The sequence below is a fragment of the Coffea eugenioides genome, chromosome 10 (assembly GCF_003713205.1).
Source record: "Coffea eugenioides isolate CCC68of chromosome 10, Ceug_1.0, whole genome shotgun sequence".
Taxonomy (NCBI): domain Eukaryota; kingdom Viridiplantae; phylum Streptophyta; class Magnoliopsida; order Gentianales; family Rubiaceae; genus Coffea; species Coffea eugenioides.
This window is the reverse complement of record NC_040044.1, coordinates 372,376-394,660: the sequence shown is the minus strand read 5'-3', so window position 1 is coordinate 394,660 and position 22,285 is coordinate 372,376. Positions and strand designations below refer to the sequence as shown.

Sequence of the window (22,285 nt, the reverse complement as noted above, 5' to 3'; positions counted from 1 at the left end):
TGATTGGAGAGACCTTTATTTTTAAAAATTATTCAGTCCTATCTTTCTCTTATCTTTCCCTTTTTTTTCCACTTAAGACTCCAAAACAAAAGAAGTACAAGTCCTCCCCATCTTTTTATTTTTTCTTTGCCAGTCACTCCATCCAATCTAAATTTATATATGTACATTTGACATTTTAACACTTCTCATTGGTTGTATTTTGTCTTTAAAAAAATAAAATTCTGTTGCTACCAATTCATCACTTCAATTATCTTCTCATCATTTTTCCCCCTTTTTGTGCATTACTCGCTCTTCTCTACTTTCTTTGCCTTGTCTTTTTTTGCTTTACCTTTTCTCAACTCCTGAATTAATAGCTAGTCTCAAAATTATGGAATTGGGAAGAATAGAAGAAAGATGGGAAACAATGCCAGTTTTTCCAAACTTTGGAATTTTAAATAGGAAATAGAGGGGAAAAGACAAGGAACAATTTTAGAGATTTTGGTGGATGAATCAAGAATGTTAAAGCTATAGCTTTAAGGAAGAAAAACTCTCAAGATTGGAGTTGGGAAAAAAACTCGATGCCACGCTATTTAGAATTTCCAAGAATCATATAAAGCTATAAAAGATAATTTCATTGACATAAGATTTTTATTAAGGAAATTTGTCTAAAATATCCATCATATTATGCCAAATGAAATTTTTCATCATTCACTTTTAAAATGACAATTTTATGTCTCTTATAAAATCAAGTTAGTAATTTTTTGTTCCAACTTCGATTTTTAACTACATTTTACCCTAAATCCATTACATGATCTATACATGGTCATTTTCATAAAAAAAAAAGGTTAGATTTCATTTATTATTTTTGTTTTTGAAAAAAAGCAAGATTCAATTCAAACCATATTCTCTTTTTTTCCCACTAAAAAGGTGAAATTTGACTCAATCTATATTCATTTTTATCACTAAAAACGTGGAACCTGAACTTTTTGTACATAAAAAAATAATTATATGTGAATTACTTGGTGACTTTAGGCTAAAAAATGGCCAGAAACTCGTGTTGATATCAAGTTTTGCTATTTTAAATTTGTAAGAAACATAAAATTATTATTTTAAAACTAAATGATAATAAAATTCATTTGAAGAAATGTGATAGATATTTTGAATGATTTTTCCTTTTCATTAATCACAAATAGAATATTCATATGTGAAGGATTAACACGAGTTTTTGGGTTCTTGCTTTTGAGCAAGTTATCTTCGATATACTCGCAACCTAAGCTTCATAATTATTGAAATCGTTCAAAATGTTTTTCATATTTTGTAAAATGATTTTTTTTATCTCTTACTTTTAAAAGTATACTTTTACGTATCTTACAAATTCACATTGGTCAAATTTGGTTTCGATATAGGTTTTCAACTAGTTTTTTGTCGGAATTCACCATGTACCATGCACATGATAATTTTTTAAGGACAAAATTGTCGAATCAAAATTTACATAATTTGATCCATAGTTCCTCACACTTTACAAAATGAATTTTTTTTGTTTATCACATTTTACAAAATGAATTTTTTCATTCCTCATTAATCATGTGTACAAATAACTTTTTTTAACTCATATATATATATATATTTGATTTCACTTGAATAATACGAATAACATGTAATATATCTCTATTTGATTTTTGTTTGAACGTATTGTTCATGTGAAATTAAAATAGATATATACAGGGGTTTTTAAAAAAATTGTTAGTTTTCACTCATATTCATGGTAAATTCAAATAAATAAATATATTTATATATATATGTATGTGGGTTTAAAACAAAATTATTAGATTTAAACCCATATATATATATCTCTCTATTGAATAGCATATATATGACTACAATTAATTTGTTTTGGTGAATTAAATATAGATATATTACATGCTATTCATACTGTTTAGATAAAATCAAATAAATATATACATGAATTTTTAAAAAAATATTCGTACATATGATCAATGAGGGATGAAAAAATTCATTTTATAAAATGTGAAAGATGAAAAAATTATTTTGTAAAATGTAAGGGATGAAATAATTCATTTTGTAAAATATAAGAGACTATAGATAAATTATGTAAATTTTGATTTGACAATTTTGTCATTAAAAAATGATCACATGTAAGACACGCGATGAATTTCAGCAAAAAATCAGTCGGAAACCTAGGTAAGGACCAAATTTGACCAATGTGAATTTGTAAGGGACATAAAATTATATTTTTAAAAGTGAGAGATGAAAAAAGTCATTTTATGAAATGTGAGAAACGTTTTGAACGATTTTCCCTATATATATATTTTTATCAAAACTCGTCAATTAGTTTTTAAAAAAGTACCAATGGGAAAAACTTATAGCTCACAATGTTCCATGCATACGACTGGACTGAAAGTTCATGTTTTTCTATATACGAATTAAGTTGTTTTTACAGTAATTCTTTTTTTTTTTGGTTGCCTATAGCAGTAATTAAGTATGTTTATTACATAATTAACAAAAAAAATGGAAGAGATGAACCTATCAAGAGGCCTCTAAATGATTATTGGTCTTCAGTATCCAAATATTTTTTATTAAATGAAAATTACCAAATGGCAAGATTTATGGATAAAAAAAAAATGTAATACGAAAATTTATTGCGCTAAGCCTAAACATTTACCTAAAGAAAGCCCTAAATAGAAAAAAATGTAAAAGGTTTATTTATGTGCTTGAGCATTACAAAAAATCACAAGACCACATAATGCATGGGTAATAAACTAACTAATCATGAATCAATAGTATAATTTTACTATGAATCAATAGTATAATTTTACTATTCACAAGAAATTTGAAATAATGTTTTAACTGTGAATAAATAGTATAATTTTGGTAAAAACGAAACCAATTTTTGTTTCTATTATTGTATGACAAGAAGACAAATGTATTTATAAGTTTGCATCTAGGGTAACTACTCTATTAAAAGCACTAGTTTTGTTAAGATTTTTTAGATTGATACATGCAAGGGATTTAGGGATGCATGTCATATAAAAAATCATCAGCCATTATTAGTATTGAAAAAAGTGGAATTGATGCAAACTAAATTTATCAGTTAGTACTAATTCACCCATGACTAATGTACTTTATTGTGGCTAACAACACATTATCGGTGATATAATTTGAACATGACAAAAAAGTATGAATTAAAATTATCTGAATATGCTATTAGATCCACAAATGTTATATAACAGAGTAGTGGAAATCGAAGTTATCGTTTCTTCCAAAGCTCTATGTGAAGTTAAATCATAATATATATATATATATGCATCATTGCATTATTAATTCAATGGGAGCGGGTAGCGAGGGTTTTAACAATTCAATTAAAACTTCTTAGTAAGTAGATCAGGTATTCTCAATTGGTAATATTTATTTACAAAAAAAAAAAAAAGATCCAATTCTACACGTTAACTTGAAGAAAACCTGTGTAGAAAAATTTTCATTTGAATTGCTATTTTTAGAAGTTTTATAGAAAGATTTGTGTAACAATTTGATGTGATCTATTGGAAAAGTATTTGTGTTTTTTCTTTTTTTACCTTGATGATACAGTCAAATTTTGTTGAGACTACACAATTGATGGTATACAGGCTGTGCTCAGGTATTTCACCATAAGAACGAAAAAAGAAATTTGAAGAAATTAACGCAGTAAAATCAACAAACATTTTAACTTTCTATTTGTTTACCCCTCGCCAACGCCCCCGTTCCTATTTAAAATCTCCCAATTTCCTCGATTGATTCTGCTACTTTAAAGTTTAAACTTGTCCTATAGATTTGACCCAACATTTTAACTTTCTAGGCTCTGTTCGATCGAATAGTCTACCGCAACTCCCCGCTATACCCCCAAATTGTTCTGGGTTTTATTATATTCCCACGAATCCATTGAAAAACCCAAAAAAAAAGGGGAAAAATGTTTACACGGCTCTTCTACTTTGTTGGTTAAGGTTTGGTGATTCACTGAAAGTTTCTTTTTCGGATTCTAATTGATAAAGCAAATCAATTGAGCTTTTGGTTATTTAAGAGATGGCGGGTCAGAATCAAGGCGTAAGTATGGACCAATTCGAAGCGTATTTTAGGAGAGCCGATTTGGATCAAGATGGAAAGATCAGTGGAGCTGAAGCTGTCGGCTTTTTTCAAGGATCCAATTTGCCTAAACAAGTTCTCGCCCAGGTTTTTGAATTGTTTCATTTCCTCCTATACTTCGTATTTTTCAAAATTTCTTTTTTGGATACATTCAGTTGATTTTTGGAGATAAAGTATTTTTTTTTTTTTTTTGTGTAGATAGAAGTTGAACTTGCAGTTTATTTACTTCTCCGTACTTAAATTATTGCATTGGTTAATGAATGATTTATTGAAACTGGCGTCTGCGTATTTAGTCATTTTTAGTTGGTATTGTGGATGAAGTTCTGAAGTATCGTATCTGTTTCCCCAAGTGTGAACGGATTGGAATATTTTCACTGATGGAAGAATTGTAGATAGTTTCAACATGCAATCCAGAAAGTGAAACGGTTGAATTTTACACTCAGTTTCGACATCATTTACGAATCCCAGTTTCAATACTTATTTGTTTCTCGAGTCCATGCATTAGGTAGCGACCATCTAGAAGCGGGCTTCACAGTTAAAATTGGAGCCATCTATTGTTTCAGTTTAGAAAAGCAGTAGTCGTGTATTTCTTCCAAGACATGTTGTTTTTTGATGTGTTTCTCTCACCAGGAGGTGTACCTGGAGTCTTTTTTATTTCGTCTAGGTTTTGTGGAAGGCTTCTGGAAAGATTATGGTGTGCCCTTTATCCTCATATGGCACTGTTTTTTGGTCTTCTCTAGATAATAACCATATTGATAGTTGCCTGCAGGGGGTTATATTAGTTGTTTTCTCTTATCACAGAGAATATTTTGCTTGATTTATCAACATCCTGTTTGTTCCATTGCGTAGTAGTTCTTTGATGTATATGAAATTACTTACCAGACAGAAATGCTATCTTGTCCTTTATATGTTGGGACCCTTTTGCTGAATGTATTGAGATAATGTGGCTGCAGATATGGATGCATGCTGACCAGAGCCATAATGGTTACCTCAGCCGCCCAGAGTTTTATAACGCCCTTAAACTTGTAACCGTTGCACAGAGCAAGCGAGAACTAACACCAGATATCGTGAAAGCAGCATTATATGGTCCTGCTTCTGCTAAAATACCTGCTCCACAGATTAACCTTGCAGCTACACCTACACCTCAGTTAAATTCAGTAGGTGCTGCATCTGCACCACATATTGGGGGAGTTCCCCCTGCTGCTTCTCAAAGTAGCGGTTTCAGAGGGCAGTTACCTCCAAATGAAAGTATGAATCCACAGTATCTCCAGTCTCAAGGTATGCAGTCTACAAGGCCTCCCCTCCTTACGCCTACAGCTACTGCTTCACATCCACCGCAGGGTGTCTCTCCTTTGACTTTTCCCAGTGGAGGTAGCTCGCTGGGTCCTACTCTGCCAAACTCATCAGATGGCTGGCTTGCTGGTGGAACTGTTGGAGCTTCTAGTGGACCAGCAGCACACATGCCTAACAGAGCAGCTAGTCCCTCCATGCTTGCAGCGTCACCAAAAGTTCAACATCCAATTTCAACATCTTCATCATCAGCAGTTAGTGATCCTAAAGCTCTACATGGTCCTGGCAATGGGTTTACAACAGATTCTATGTTTGGAGGTGATACATTCTCTGCCTCCCGTGGTCTTCCCAAGCAACCTTCCCTGCCACCAGCATATTCTGCAAGCAGCACTTCTGTATCCTCAGGCATTGTTCCGATAACTAGTGCTCCTGAATCTTCAGCTAAGCCTGATCCTTTTGCAGCATTGCAAAGCACTTATACGGTGTCCTCTACAGGGGGTCTGCCTCAGCAGGCGCAGCCTGTTGCACGTAACCAACAAAATTCACCTCAAGTTTCCCAGTCATTCTCGTCATCTGGAATGGCTGTCGGTGGTGGAAATTCTAGTTCAGAGCAATCACAACCTTGGCCAAAAATGACGCGTCCTGGTATTCAGAAGTATGCAAAAGTGTTTATGGAAGTGGATACAGACAGAGATGGTAAAATTAGTGGTGAACAGGCACGCAATCTGTTCTTAAGTTGGAGACTCCCGAGAGGTGTGCATTTACTTTTGCTTAGTGTCTTGCTTCATTCTGTCTGTTATGCCTTGTCTTAGTTTCAAAGTTCTATCATGATCTTTTTAGATTATAGACTATTAAAGTTTCAAATAGCCATATTCTCTTCTGCTTCTCTCAAGTCGGGATGTGATGTCAAAGTTGCATGCTAGTTTGTCAAAATCAGTGATACCATTGTACACCTTTTGCCAGAGGTCTTAAAGCAGGTCTGGGACTTATCAGATCAAGATAACGATAGCATGCTTTCTTTGAGGGAATTCTGCATAGCTCTCTATCTGATGGAACGGTATAGGGAAGGTCGCACTTTGCCGCCGCAACTTCCTTCTATTATTATGCTCGATGAGATTCTACTCTCCCTAGCAGGGCCCCCAGCTGCATCTCATGGAAATGCTGGCTGGGGCCAAAATCATGGTATAAATTTGGATGGCAGTGCTAATAGAATTTTGTTTGCCCTTCTTTCTCATTAGAGTAATTATCACTTTGTGAGTATGTTTAGGTTTGAGACCACAACATAGTTCATCTGGTGCTCTGCCAATTATGCAAGCTGGTGTAAGGCCTGGTATGCAAGCAGTATCTCGGGCTGATGGAAGGTCAGTGCAATTCAGTCAACAGAATGCTAGAGGACCTTTGGTCGGGAATTCCCATGTGAATGAGCTGAGTAACGGGCAGCAGAATTCTTTGGAGATGAAGGGTCAAATTGCAGCAGAAACTGAAAATAAGGTAGGGTCTCTTCCACCACCCTTTCTGATGGAAATGTTGGATATGGTTTACCTTGCTAACCTACATTGCTTTTGGCAAATGATGGTTATAATTTTTGGAGCTATAAAAATTTCATTCCAGATTAAGCCAACAAGGAGAAAATTTAAGTGTCACCAGTTGAATTGCATGAAATGATTGCATTAACTTGAGCAGTGATATTCTTTGAAGTATTAAGTTTTTCTTTTCTGATCTTTTGACTTTTATTATTTACCTTATTCGTGGTACTGTAGTCAGCCCAACCTGCTGTGGTTCTTCTTATCTGATATTTATGTTTTATGTGTGAGAGAAAGGATAAGGACAATCAATGACAAGACTGCCTAAAACATGCGTGCTGATGTAACTTGATAATACAAATCTTGAAATACTTATTCTATATATTAACATTTGGAATTTATATCCTCTTCCCAAAATATAAGCATAATCCAGCTATTCCAGTTTTGCTACAGGCCTGCTGCTTTAGTTATTTGACTACCTTTTCAAGGGGTGATCGGTTAACCACAGTTTTGCTTCTCTCTCAAGGAAAATATATTAACTTTGCTGATGATTTGGTCATTTAAAGTGTTGAATTGAATGGATAAGTGTCTGTTATTCACGATATCATTCACTGTGTGGTGCTGTGCAAGGTTCACGATATCTTTTATCTCTGCTGAATTTTGTTTAAAAGCTGGCATAACTTATAGAGGATGCTGAACTATCTTTTGTTCAATTGAAAGGTTGAAAATAAGGAGAAGTTACTTCTAGATTCAAAAGAGAAGCTTGAGTTTTACCGGACGAAAATGCAGGATCTAGTAAGTAACTGAGTTTCTTTCTTTTCCTAGGAGCTTTAAAGAATCTATTGACTGATTTTTTTTAAAAAAAATTGTGCATTATTTTCTTTGTTGTTGTGTGCCCCATGTTGTTTACCTGTTTATCCCAATTAGGTTCTTTACAAAAGTAGATGTGATAATCGACTCAATGAAATCACAGAAAGGGCACTGGCAGATAAGCGTGAGGTATCTTTTCCAATCAAAGAATTTTCTCTCCAAAGGTCTACTGATGGTTTCTGTGTTCTGCTATCTTAAAGAATTTTTGTCTTGCTCAATTTCAGGCTGAGTTACTTGGCAAGAAATATGAAGAAAAATACAAGCAAGTTGCAGAAATTGCTTCCAAATTAACAATTGAAGAGGCTTCATTTCGTGATATCCAGGTTGAGGATACAACTGGTCTTGTTTTGGTTCTATTTCTAGTTTTATTGCCCTATGAGCTTGGTTTCAACTCCCACACATTCGGCTTGTTATACCAAAATCTCCTAGTGTGGGGAATTTCCCAGAAGGTTTATCATGTCACTCATTTACTTGCTTCCTCCTGGGCCTCATTTATTCTATGCCATTGTAGTTGCTACTGATACACATCGATTCTGCATCTCAATTTTTTTTCATCCAATAATTGACTTTTTGTTATTATTTCCCTTACTTGCATGTGGCTATTTATTTAATTTTCTGAGTGTTTCTTGAAGAGATTAAGGCATAACTCCATTTAAAGTCACTTAACGTTTGGTTCTCTTTGAAATTTCATCAAGTGATCGAAAATTTCAATTAATGTATCTTCAGGAGAGGAAGACAGAATTACATCAAGCAATTATCAAGATGGAACAAGGTGGCAGTGCAGATGGTATTCTTCAGGTGATTTTTACAGCAAATTTCTAGTAAGAAAGATTTAGATGCAACATAATTTTTATGCAACTTAGTGCATTTTCTGCTTCTATAGGTTAGGGCCGATCGCATACAATCAGATCTTGAGGAGCTATTGAAGGCTATAACAGAACGTTGCAAGAAACATGGTCTAAAAGTGAAGTCAACCACCTTAGTTGAACTTCCTCCTGGTATTTCCATCCTCTACTTGTGATGTCTCTTTTTTCTGTTAGTTGCTATTTGCATATCTTTTAATTGGGAAGTACTCAAATTGAATGGGCTTCATTTCTATCAGTTCCAGCAACTATGAAGTGAACATTTGTGCAACATCAAATATTGGACATAAAGACAGAAAAGATAACAACTGATAAAGGCCTTTTATCATTCGTATTGGAGTCATGGGAAAAATGGTGCTAGCAAACCCAAAGTACAACGAGCTTTTAAGTCATTATTTGATGATCAAGAAACCTTGCTTCTCATCAAAGGAAGATATTAAAGCAATTTGTGTTAGTGGTTTTCTATATCTGTAGATTAAAGTGGTAAAAAGTCTCACAATTTTGACTTTCAAGCATCAATTGGAAGCTGCTTCATGCCTCTTTCAATTGGATTGACTGGTCCCACCAAAGCTCTAAAATTAAAGCCCATCTGCTTGGCAGGATAACTTTTGAGAGTACACTGGGAGCAATAATTCCATCTACTTTATTGTGGTTCGGGATGGAAACTTTTAAGCAGTCACATATGCTCGTCCCCTGTCCCAGAATTTTTTTATGGTGCTATTTTGAGATTCAGATTCCTGCCTTATGGCACCTTAAGAAGTCTGTTGATGAAATTGTAGATCAAAAGGGTTTGGGAGTAGTTATTTTTTGTTTACTTTACTTTTCATTTGGGCTCAAAGATATTCTTATTGCGTTTTCTTCACAAATTGGCTTAATTTTGGGAAAAAATTAGATTTTTTTTTCTCTCAGGTCTTTCTGAGTTGATCATTTCGTTCTTCTTATAGGCCTTTTTGTCCTTAGTGACTTTTTAACTTGCTGCCTTTTGTGCTTAAATTTAGGGTGGCAACCTGGCATTCCAGAGATAGCAGCTGTGTGGGATGAAGAATGGGATAAGTTTGAAGATGAAGGTTGGTATCTTTATATCTTGTTAAGGGATTTTTCATGTTTCTTTTCCACTGAGTGCTCATAATATCTTGTAGATATTCACTCATCTTTTCTTTATTGGCAGGCTTTTCATTTGATGTTGCTGTTTCTGCAAACACCAAGCCAACATCTCCTCAGCATGAAAATTCTTCTCCAACAGATAGCTTTTCCCCTGATTCAATGTCAAACGCTGATAAGTCAGAAAGAACATTTACTAAAGGCGTTAGTGCTTTTGAGACTGATTCGTTGTATACTCATAGTGAAGACGAATCAAAAAGCCCACGTAGTAGTCCAGCAAGACAAACTGCATCTGAAAGTCCATCGCATGATTATTCTGATAACCATTTTGGGAAGATCTTTGAGGCTGATACCGAATCTCATAGGTATAGGTTTGCCATGAAGATTCCATGTTTTGTAATTTCTGGCTTCCTATTTTTCTTTATGGTCTTCTGATCTCTCTCTCTCTCTCTCTCTCTCTCCATTTGGGTGGACAGAGGCTATGACGAATCTGCATGGGGCACCTTTGACAATAATGATGATGTAGATTCCGTGTGGGGCTTCAGTGCTAAGGTGTGTAGAAAATTAGAAATGCCTTTTCTTTTTCCTTCCTAATCAAGTTCAATATACTGGAGAAGTAGCCAGTTGTATCATCCATAAACATTTATATTCTCATTTATGGTGTGTGAAAATTCATTTTGTCCCATGCTTAGATAAGTCCTCCTCAACATGGTTGAGAGGAACTTGGATCAAAGTGTCTTTGAAGAGAAAATTTTAGCGGTGTTCAGGGTAAATGGTCCAACTAAAATGGACACTGTATACTTGGTATTTAGGTCAATTTGGGGGCTTCTGGACTCAATAAGCAGTACATGTTGTGGTTCAGGCATTTTTTAACATTAGTTATCAATCCAGTTCAGCCATTTTTAAACTTAGAGATACAATTTGTCGGCTCAAGAATGCCTTGATGCAAACTTTTATACTATGTACAACCATTTCTATGACGTTTTATCCATTTATGTTACTTGATGAATTGGGCGACAGCATCGTATTGAATGCCTTGACATTGATGTCACTTCTGCACTGATATCTGCCTCTGTAACTGAATCTTATTGCAGGACTCAAATCATGAGAAGCCTTCTGAGAAGTATTTTTTTGGTTCTAGTGATTTTGGTGGAAGCCCTTCAAGGACCGAATCACCCCAGGCAGATAGTTCATTCCAGAAGAGTAGCCCATTTGGCTTCGAGGATTCAGTTCCAGGGACTCCACTTTCGAGGGCTGGAAATTCACCACAAGGAATCAATGCTGGGGCAGGGGATCCCTTCTTTGACAGTTTCTCAAGGTACGATTCCTTCAGTATGCAAGATCGCGGTTCTCCACGAAGGGAAACCCTCACTAGGTTTGACTCGATAAACAGCACTAGAAGTTATGACCATGGTCGAGGATTCTCATTTGATGACTCTGATCCCTTTGGTTCAAATGGTCCATTCAAGGTCTCATTGGATAGTCAAACTCCTAAGAAAGGATCTGAAAGCTGGAGTTCTTTCTAAGACGTAAAGACAACTTTTTATGCTATTTGGGCCGGAAGAATGGTTGCTGTTCTTGTCTTACGCAGAGTTGTCTTTATTGAGTTGCCCACAGGCAGTAGATGAGAGCACAGTACTCCTTGGAAAGTTTTTGGTTATCTTTGTTTACTAGGGGGGTACTGGTGTCTTGTTTTTTTCTGATGATGTCTGTATTTTCTCTTGTTTGATGTTTTGCTAGGGGGTATTTTCTCTTTGTTTGATGTTGTCTGTATTTACTTGTTTACATTTTTCGTGTATTCCTCAGTAATTGTGTTTTTTCAATTTTGCCATCTTGCCATAGAGTTTCGTGTAAAGGGAGACCAAATGTATTTGGCATAGGAATGCTACTTTGATTGTTGCAGTGTGCATAATGTATAAGGTGCGACTGAACAATTTGTGATCAATTATTTTAACCGTACATTGTTGTGCTTCCGATGCTCAAACATGAAATTGGACACCAATGGAGTCACTAGACAGGAAATGGGTTATATAACGCACTTAGGAGATTCTAAACGATTACTCAATGTAATATAGGTGACAAAAATAGACAATTAGCTTGACTTGGTTTAATTATGTTCGGTTGGCCCTCAAAATTTATAGGTAGCTTGTGGAATCATCACATATATTAACAGAAAGGAAAAAGAAACATCGTCAAGTGTGCCATTTTATCTCCCAAGTAATAAAATTATTGCCAAATAAATAGGTTTACACAAATATCAGTACTTGCCATATATAAAAGGCAGAGAGTGGTGGGGGGTTTGGCATTGGACTTTTTTTTTTTTTTTTTTTTTTTTTAATTTTTGAACTCCTAATTTGCATTTACCAAAAGAGGATATAATGACCTGTACAAGTAGGGATTAGATGATAGAATTGCAAGATAACCTACAAAATAGAATTGGAATAAATTTTAAAAAAAAGGTCCTTGCCACCCCTACTTCCAAGCCTACTTTGGCCTGCCTTGCCTCTCGCGGCCCTCACTTTTTCCATCAAACTACCACTTCTCACCCTCCTCCTCGCCCTTTCAACTGCTCTCCCTCTCACCAAAGATTTGATAGGAGGAAAAAATGAGATTAGAGTAAATGAAAACAAGAAAAGAGTGTCGAGCAAAGGGAAATGATCGAGAAAAAAGGATCATGTGGGGAATGGAAAAGGGTAGGGGTGATGGAGAGGCGAAAGTACCGAGTTAGGGAGGCGGCAAAGATTGGATGATGGAGTAGGAAAATGAAAATTAGGCATAGATTAGGGACTTTTGTGTAATTTAAATAAAGTAATTAATTCTTTGATATTAGTATATTGGCCCCAAGATAACTTTTTTCTTTTCAAATTGCCTCTCGAACTCAAAGATTTTCAATATATTTTTACCATTAAAAAGTTACCGGTATATGTCACGAGTAACTTTTTATTATCTTGCATTGACTGAATGGCCATGTTTTGAAAAGTTTGTTTTAAAGGATTGAACGATTTTTTTAACCAAAAAGGAAAAAAAATAGAAATTAACAGAATCATGCCAAATTAAATAGTTTAGTAACTATTTTCTTGTGGTTCACTCATTCAAGTCGAAACTTTAAAAGGAATCATCATTAAGTAAATATTGGAAAAGTTGGGTAATATTGGCGGTAATTTTGCAGAAAGCGACATTTTTCAAACAGTAATAATTATAGGGACAACGAAAGCTATGCCTTGTTGTAGTACAGCTGCTGCCTACGGTGACCCAGCGATGACTAAAACGAGCTGCCTTGCCTTGGCACCAAGTCAACCTTCCCTTTAAATCTTTCATAAATCCTACACCGAAAATATAATAAAAGGCAGAAGAAAAACTCGATGGTGTGGGATAATATATATAGAGATAACAATAATTGATCATCACTACCAAAAAAAAAAAAAAAAGAAAAGAAATTTGGGTGATTTGTAGTTTAGTTGTTGGTGGTTTCCTTGATCAACAGCTGCCAACTTTTTTTTTGTCTCCAATTTGTGTTTGTGTTCCCATCTTACCCCTCCCCTGTTTCTTCTGCCCAGTTTCCGTCCTCGATGGACTTAGACAAACCCTAATCCCAACTGAAATAACCGTTCATGGAAGAATCCGAATTGCTGGCTTTCTACTTTGTACTTTACTCGATCTGAAAAAAATCACATTTTTTTTTATGCCGGGTTGATTTTGGAAATTCCCAAGCAACCACTCCCTCAACTGCTTCAACAATTTTGACACTGTAAGTATTTGGATGTTTATCTGGGTAGTATTTTCTTTTTCTTTTTTTTGGCATGTATATCAGTGGTATGATAATTGGGACTCATGGACTAGTACTTATGGTTTTCACTGCATTTTAGGAGATGTCTCAAGTGGATAATTATGTTGCTTTTTTATTTGATTGATGGGCTGCAATTCGTTAGTTTTTACTACTATTCTTAGTGTTAGGGGGCAAAAAAAAAAAAAAAAGAACAGAAAAGGAAAAACTCGGGCCGCATTTTTAGTGGATGCAAAACTTTAGATTTATTTAGGTACATTTCTAAAAATGGCGGTTACGTTAGCAGATGGCCATGGTTTTATTCTCATAGCATATTGAACTAAACATTCTATTGAATTAAATGTTTGGCAAACGTTCGTGGGTGATGTGGTGAACTGAACTTTTTTATTTTTGTGTTTTACAAATGACTAAGAGATGATGTGTCTATGGCGTGGGAGGGATGCATAAATGTAAGTGGCGAAGGAAATTGCTATTAGCAATTGAGTACTTCAGTTGGTGATTTGTTACTAAGGTCAATGAGTTGCCTTGTTTTCGGGCGACTACTAAATGGAACTAAGTTGGATAAGATGTGATATTCCTATTGGAAGCTCTCTGCGATACTCACTCATGTTAAGTTTTTGAATGACCGGAGGTTAATGAAATCTGTTCTTTTTCGTCTTCTTGTCCTGCTTTTTCTTTCAATTGAACTTGATTGATGGAAAGTCATAGATAGGATGATGGCTAGCTTGGATTGAGCAGGGAAAAAAGCTACTTGGATTATGTTTTTCAGCGAGTCATATGGGTTGTAGTACAAGTAACGTCGTGCTGCGTTTATGACACTAGTTAATGTGACTGCCTCACATTCTTGGCAGCCTCCTTCAGACACGTGTTTATGGTTCATTCTCCTTTTAAGTTCTGTTCTACATTGTCTGCATCGGAACATTTTCTGTAGAGGACTATGTTAATTTTAATGAGATTTTTTGTGACTGTAATTTATTCTTTTTTCGTGAAAAAGGGATTTAAGTTTGATTCCTTGGCAGGTTCTTGTGATTTTTTGATGGCCGGAAGCTGGGATGGAGGTAATGACCTGGCAAGCCAGTCAGATGATAGCTACCATTTTGACAGACTACATATAGAGCCCATCTATGATGCATTCCTATGCCCTTTGACAAAACAGGTAATGCGGGATCCTGTAACACTGGAGAATGGGCAAACTTTTGAGAGAGAAGCCATTGAAAAATGGTTCAAACAATGTAAAGAGTCTGGAAGAAGGCTAGTTTGCCCATTAACTCAAAGAGAGTTACGGAGCACAGAACTGAATCCAAGTATAGCCTTGCGGAACACAATTGAAGAATGGAATGCTAGGAATGAAGCTGTTCAACTTGATATGGCTCGGAGATCATTGACTTCGGGCAGCTCAGAGCAAGATATTTTGCAGGCTTTGAAGTTTATCCAATATATATGTCAAAAAAGCCGATCAAATAAGCATGTAATCCGTAATGAAGAGATGATACCTATGATTATTGATATGTTAAAGAGTAGCTTTCGAAGAACTCGGTTGAAAGCTTTGGAAACTCTTCGAATTGTGGTTGAAGAAGATTCTGACAATAAGGTTCTTAGAGGTTTTGTTACCAATTTTGGATATTTTTTTGACTTGCACAAGAAGCTATTTATCTAGTTTATTTACATTTTCCCTAATTTTTCAGGAAATAATGGCTCAAGGGGACACTGTACGCACAGTTGTGAAGTTATTGTCTAATGAACAATCAAAAGAAAGAGAAGAAGCGGTTCTTCTGCTATATGAGCTCTCCAAATCTGAAGCTTTATGTGAAAAGATTGGTTCAGTTAATGGAGCAATTCTCATTTTAGTAGGAATGGCAAGCAGCACGTCGGAGAACATTGTGGCTGTTGAGATGGCGGATAAAACTCTGGAGAATCTGGGAAAATCTGAGAATAATGTCAGACAAATGGCTGAAAATGGTAGATTGCAGCCTTTACTGAGACTACTGCTTGAAGGTAAGCATCTTCAAGGAATCATCACTCATTTATCTGATATTGCTTGAAAATATTTGGGCTGTTTACCTTCTTTTGAGAGGTACAATTATAGGGGCTGTGGCACCATTTTCTTTAGGCTGATGTTTCTTTTACTGTTAAGAATGAACCTCAACAAAGGGATGAAGTTGTTCTATGTTATGGATTGGGCATCAGTTTGACATATGAAAATCGCTACTTGGAGAGTAGGGTTTGCATGTAATTACCATGAGCCTGGTGAACTAAGTTTGCAGTTGCAGTTTTCTAGGCAGGACATTTGCTACACACTTTGAAGGAGGAAGGTCCTTTAGTTGAACTCTGATAGCATCCAACAACTGCTGCTTGGTTGTTACATTTTTATTTCGAATAAAGCTAAACCTGCTATCCTATGCTGTTGATATAACAAATAGACTGCCCTGCTTGAAGAACCATCCATCATTCATTTATGTTGTAACTTTTTCCCTTGTGATGCTGTCAGCACGTTCTATATGTTTTAGCTGTGTTCAGCTATGTGCTCATGCAAATGTAAGAATCAAACACGAAAAAAAAAAAAAAAGAGAAGGAAACTTCTTGGGCTAAAGGGTGGGAAATTAGTGGATTGTTTTGCTGCTTGTAAACCTTTGTGTGTTTTGACCAGTATCCCCCAGTAGTGTTTATTGCCTATGAGTCAAGTTGCATATTTTTTATTTTGTTTTGTTTGTTGTAGGATCTTCAGAAACCAAACTATCTATGGCTGAATTTCTTGGTGACTTGGTTCTTAACAATGATGTGAAAGTCTTGGTGGCTAGAACAGTTGGGTCATCACTGATCAACATCTTGAAGAGTGGTAATATCCAATCAAGAGAGGCTGCCTTGAAAGCTCTAAATCAAATGTCATCACACGATGCAAGTGCCAGAATCTTAATAGAGGCTGGTATACTTCCCCCCCTGGTCAAGGATCTCTTCACTGTTGGTGCCCACCAACTGCCCATGCGACTGAAGGAAGTATCTGCAACAATCCTTGCTAATGTTGTGAGTTCAGGATATGACTTTGACTCTGTTCCCGTTGGACCTGAACAACAAACTCTGGTTTCAGAGGACATCATTCATAATCTCCTCCATCTTATAAGCAACACTGGCCCTGCCATAGAGTGTAAGCTTCTTCAGGTGCTTGTTGGGCTGACTAACTCTCCGATTACTATTTCTAGTGTTGTTTCTGCAATTAAAAGCTCTGGTGCCACAATAAGTTTGGTACAGTTTATTGAAGCTCCACAAAAAGATTTAAGACTGGCTTCCATAAAACTTCTCCAGAACCTTTCTCCATATATGGGTCCAGAACTAGCTAGTTGCTTACGTGGAACATCTGGCCAGCTTGGTAGCCTAATCAAAATCATATCAGAAAATATTGGTATAACTGAGGAACAAGCTGCTGCTGTTGGGCTTTTAGCTGATCTTCCTGAAAGGGATATGGGTCTTACACGGCAGATGCTAGATGAAGGTGCATTCCAGCTGGTTAACTCAAGAATTCTTAGGATCCGGCAGAGGGAGACTAGAGGTAGTCGCTTTATGACTCCTTACCTAGAAGGTCTGGTTAAGGTTTTGTCAAGGGTCACGTTTGCCTTGGCTGATGAGCTGGATGCCATTGCCCTTTGTCGGAACCACAATCTTGCAGCTGTCTTCATAGAACTTTTACAGACCAATGGGCTTGACAATGTTCAGATGGTTTCTGCATTGGCTTTGGAAAACTTATCTCAAGAATCAAAAAACTTGACCAAATTGCCCGAATTGCCAAGTCCTGGGTTTTGTGTCTCGATTTTCCCCTGTTTAGGCAAGCCGACTATCATAACTGGATTGTGTACAGTACACAGGGGAACATGTTCGCTCAAAGAAACCTTTTGTCTCCTGGAAGGACAAGCTGTGGGGAAGCTAGTTGCCCTCCTAGACCACACCAATGAAAAGGTGGTTGAGGCTTCTCTTGCAGCATTGTGCACCTTGTTGGATGATGGGGTTGACATTGAACAAGGGGTTCATGTATTGTGCGAGGCAGAAGGGATCAGGCCTATACTTGATGTGTTACTGGAGAAACGGACAGAGAACCTGAGGAGGAGGGCTGTTTGGGCAGTTGAGCGAATTTTGCGCTCTGATGATATAGCCTATGAAATTTCTGGTGACCCTAATGTAAGTACTGCACTTGTGGATGCTTTCCAGCATGGTGATTATCGGACACGCCAGATTGCCGAGCGAGCCCTGAAGCACGTGGATAAGATTCCGAACTTCTCTGGTGTCTTTCCAAATGTAGGATAAAGACACATGTAGGTTGGCTAATGATTGTCAGGGATTTGGCATGCATGTCGTCGTAGAGTTTTTCTTTAAGCATCATAGAATGCAGGTACATAATATCTTTTTCTCTTTCTTATATGTAGAGGGTGTTCAATTTTTCCCTTTTTTTCTTCTTCTTGTGATTATCAGACACCCTATTGATGTCATTTTGCAGATTTTAGTCTTCAAATGGACAATATATTTGTACTTATATAGAAGTTGGAATGTAAGATTATTTTTTGTATGATTGTCGTTCAATAAAGAATTATTGTTGAGGGGAAGACCTCCGTTCCTTTTTTGTGTTAATCTGCTGATCTCAGGGACCTCTTGTGGACAAATGGCTTTCTTTTGGATCCTGCATCATTTAGTTCATGCTAAGGTTGGTTTTGCACGTATTTTGGCAGCAGCTCCAACTTTAGATTGTTGACTTAAAATTTTCTTTTAAAGTTTTTGTGAGACTATGACTGCCTCTCGGGTTTAGGAAAAAGCTGCTAGGGCTCTGAAGGAAATGATCATTTAAGATATCTAGACGGATTAGATTATGCCAGAATAGATTATTTACTGAATTAGATCTTGCTTGCAATTTAAGAACAGGATATGTACATGCCTCTGAAACAAGTGTTCTTCAATGTTCAGGGGGGTTACCCCATATCTGATACCATACATAGCAGTTAAAGATTTGCAAAATCGGACTGAGGCCTATGATCTGCCTTGACCGGAAGGACACACCTCATCTCGCGTAGGTCTAGGATGCTGCCAATTGAAACAGGGCTAGATATCAAAATCTTGTGTTGGGGACTTGCTGAGCCGTTGCAATATCTTTTGCTTATTAGAACATTAAATTGATACGTTATGCTTCTCATTTCAATAAGAAAAGTTGTTTTTGCACCTTATTCACCCGTTTTCTTGGCCATCCATTGTCTTCCCGGATGGCTACAACTTGTAAATGTACGGACTCTTGTTCTGAGTCGGGGAGTTACAGATTGTGTGTGTGTGTGTGTGTGTTTTTTTTTGGGGTATGTATCATCAAGCTTTATTGACTACGATATCTACAATAGTAGCACAAGTTCTCATTAAGAGATCAATGTTCAGCATCTTCCACCATTAGCCGTTGCAACATCTAATCCAGACAATACCAATTCTTGTGAGTCGTCTCTGTTTTTGACCACAAAGAAAGAGGGAAAACAAAAAAAAAAAGAGGAGAAATTGATCAGCTGAAAGAGAGCTGGAATAATCCCGACAGACGCGACCCTCTGAGCACAATCTAAAACCATCTCATTGCTGAGGACTTTGCGCTAATAGCAGAAAAATCTGCAGCAATAAATCGGTGATGAAACGTCTCCATTGTTGTCACAAAATTAAACGAGGAGAAGACAGCCATAGTTCAATGGAAGAATCATATGAGTGATAAACTAATAACAATGTACTCGTGACAATACAAACTGATTGATACAAAAGAATGGCCGCGTCGCTTTTGATATTGAGAATCGATGCCAAAAAAAGAAAAGAAAAGAAATTACAGATGAAGCACTGCCATCGACTTGGTCATGCAAGAAGCTGCGTCCAGTTCGTGAGCTACGTGATTTCTTGAAATATGACTCCAGCTTGTCCTTGTGTCCGACATGTCGAACATGGTCACGAAGTCCAACACTTGTCCGAATATTTTGAACATTTCAAGCCCGAATATCAAACTTTTATCAGCAACAAATGCAGCATTCCAATCCATTGGTGCATCCGGATGTACTGAAACCTCTCTCCAGCTGAAATACATGAGATCAAGCTCCCACAGCTTCCTAACTGCTTTGTTTCTCCTCCCTATTTGACCTTCCCCTTCACACCATGAGACAGAGAGCATGAATAAACGACCACCACATGATATGAGTTTTGGATAGTACTCGTGAACACGGGGAGGAGATGGCGTGGTTTGGATTCTCACCCAATAGCCCCTTTCTACGTCATATCCGACAAGCTTGTCAGTTTCTGAATAGACATAAAATATTCCGCTGCAAACGACACCAGAACAGGCAACCCCAAAATCTACAGGCAGCCTTGGGATTTCTGTCCATTTATTTGAAACAAAATCATAAAGCTCCCCTGAATCTAAAGGCTCATCCCAAGATCCAAGACCTCCCACAGCAATGACTACATACCTTTTGTGATCTTTACATGTATTTTCACCTTTTTGTCCTGATAATTTATGCTGCTTTGAATGGGTTGTCAAAACATCATTTCCATCCACAGAGTGCCTAAATTGACGTCGAACTGAAAGTCTGTGAGGATCCTCATAGACATCAGACACACCACCAACCCTTGACCGGTAAAATCTTCTTTCATATCTATTTTGCTGAGTTCTGATCAAACAGTCTGGACCGACTTCAAAAACTCCTAGAATGGGTGATGATCTAGCATATTTCATAGATGCAGCTTTGCGCCAAGACTTCGTCAAGGGGCTAAACACCAGAACTCCTTTATGCGTCTTAAATGAGCTTCTATCCACTTTTCCAAAGTTTGTCAGGCTAGAACAACCTCCAACGACAAACACATCATCCTGGACGCTGGTAACAGAAAACAAGAACCTTCCCTTGAGAATTGCTGCATCTATCTTATGCCACTGGTTCAGCGATACATCCAGGGCATGTATCACCCCAGAACAGTAACCGTCTTTAACAACTCCAAATAGAAACAACCATGGACTCTGATACAACCCTTCTCGTCTCATATGCATGAAACGAATCGTTGATGTCAAGCTCCTCCACTTCTTGCACACAAGACGAGCATTCATGAGACTCGTAAGGGGAAGTCTCAGCAAGCACATTTCCAGAATGTCATCCGGAAGAAACACATTCATGCTGTCATGTGGAGCTGCTTTAAGCTGTAAAATTCTCCTATTATTCCTCCTCCAGAATTTCTCCTTCATCCCATAGGCGAAGCAATCAACAGCTGTTTCCTCCTTTCCACAAATTGCTGCATATACTTTAGTTTCCTCACTGGTTGACCGCCTTCTACCTCCGTAATCCACAAACTCTTCTCCAGTTTCAGCACCTACCTTGCATCCTCCACCTCTGCCATACAGGGTAAGACAGCTCAAGGATACAGCCCTGGTGTCATCGTCCTCTTCCCCTTCTCCTCTATGGTTCTTCCTTTTCAATTTCTGGCTGACGCTTCTAACCAGGCGTTTTGACACGCTCAAGGATTCAACGTCTTGACAAAGAGATTCTTCTCCAGATAATTTTTCAGACATGGTCTTATTTTCTCATATCAGAACAACAAAGTCATCGAAGCGCTCAATTTTTAGCATAATGCCGTAATTGCTCTTCTCAAACCCGGTCTAGTAACTCACCTACAGAACACAAGATGAACAAATCAGAATACTCCGAGAAAGTATGTCCCCCCGCCCTTTTCTTCATCTAAAACGTAATAGCCATCTAGGACACACACACACTCCATCGCACCCCAATCTAAAAAGATGTATCAGATGTCTGAAAGAACAATGTTTTCAACTGAATTGAGATTTTTTCAGTTCCATTGTACCCAAAAAATTATAAAAAAAAAAAAAAAAGAAAAGTTCCAAGACCCAAAAAAGTAAAGGAAAAAGAAGAAGTGCAAGACTGCAACTTTAGGTGATATAATAATTCTCTTAGGCCATAAAAAATTCAAGTAAAATAAAACAAAACAAAAAAAGGTCATCAGCATGCGAAGAAAGTAATTCCATCGAAATTGTATTTTGGGAAAGGGAATTGACATTAAAAACACACGACACCTGAAAACCAGCTGAGGAGACCGAGATTTGAGATCCACAGAGCCCAAAAGCTATAACACAGAGAAAGTCATTCCCAAAGATCCCAAAGTCGAAGGGGAAAAATGAATGTTATTACAACCTAAGCAATATTCACAAGCACGTATTAGACATGTAAAGGGAAAAAAAAAGGGTATATAGAAGCAACAGAAAGAGGAAAACGGAAGACACCTTATTATCAAAAAGCTCAGGAGCCAAGAAATCAACCAAGATTGAGATCCCATTTGAATCTGCATAAAAATGCCATGTTCGAGCTCCTTAACAAAGCCAAGAACTCGTAAGAGATCAGGCGAGGGCAGTAGTTATTTATGAGGAAGAAATGGGATTCCCAGGGAACACAAAAGAAAGAAAGGAAAGAGAAAAAAAAAATACTCGAGTAAACAAGTAGGAGCAGCAAAAATACTCGAGAGTCTTTAGGAGAAGTATTTGATTAATGGGAAGACAAAATATTATTGTTTATTTGTTTGGGTGGGGAATGGAAAGAGGGAAAGTGGAAAGCGAGGAGCTGAGGTGGGGAGCAAAAGAATGAATGGGTGAGTGACTGAATTTAGTAAAAGCGGTTCATTACTTAGAAGTAGCAGCAGCATTCTATTTCTCTATCTTTGCCTTTTTGTTTTTTGGATTCTTTCATTTC

The 22,285-nt window shown here is 37.0% G+C and overlaps 3 protein-coding genes across 4 annotated transcripts; 2 read left to right on the top strand and 1 right to left on the bottom strand.

Annotated features, from left to right (window-relative positions):
* Positions 1–3,760: 3,760 nt before the first annotated feature.
* LOC113749028 (epidermal growth factor receptor substrate 15-like 1) lies at positions 3,761–11,732 on the top strand. The gene is made up of 13 exons (XM_027292659.1): positions 3,761–4,203; positions 5,070–6,159; positions 6,370–6,588; positions 6,674–6,897; positions 7,650–7,724; positions 7,857–7,928; positions 8,024–8,122; positions 8,526–8,597; positions 8,683–8,797; positions 9,661–9,729; positions 9,831–10,128; positions 10,240–10,315; positions 10,858–11,732. The coding sequence occupies exons 1-13, from the start codon at positions 4,057–4,059 to the stop codon at positions 11,287–11,289; spliced, it is 2,988 nt and encodes a 995-aa protein (XP_027148460.1). The 5' UTR covers positions 3,761–4,056; the 3' UTR covers positions 11,290–11,732.
* Positions 11,733–13,128: 1,396 nt separating this feature from the next.
* LOC113749087 (U-box domain-containing protein 44-like) lies at positions 13,129–18,161 on the top strand. Its single transcript, XM_027292741.1, has 4 exons — positions 13,129–13,511; positions 14,567–15,138; positions 15,233–15,542; positions 16,264–18,161. Exons 2-4 carry the CDS (start codon positions 14,584–14,586, stop codon positions 17,838–17,840), a joined length of 2,442 nt encoding a protein of 813 aa, XP_027148542.1. The 5' UTR covers positions 13,129–13,511; positions 14,567–14,583; the 3' UTR covers positions 17,841–18,161.
* A 1,077-nt stretch (positions 18,162–19,238) lies between these two features.
* LOC113749872 (F-box/kelch-repeat protein At5g42350-like) lies at positions 19,239–22,200 on the bottom strand. 2 transcript variants are annotated; one of them, XM_027293745.1, is made up of 3 exons: positions 21,823–22,200; positions 21,616–21,733; positions 19,239–21,195 (listed from the first exon to the last, which is right to left on the bottom strand). In XM_027293745.1, the coding sequence occupies exon 3, from the start codon at positions 21,094–21,096 to the stop codon at positions 19,372–19,374; it is 1,725 nt and encodes a 574-aa protein (XP_027149546.1). In that variant the 5' UTR covers positions 21,097–21,195; positions 21,616–21,733; positions 21,823–22,200; the 3' UTR covers positions 19,239–19,371. The 2 variants fall into 2 exon arrangements, with proteins under 2 accessions (XP_027149546.1, XP_027149547.1); XM_027293746.1 differs by lacking the exon at positions 21,616–21,733.
* Positions 22,201–22,285: the final 85 nt, after the last annotated feature.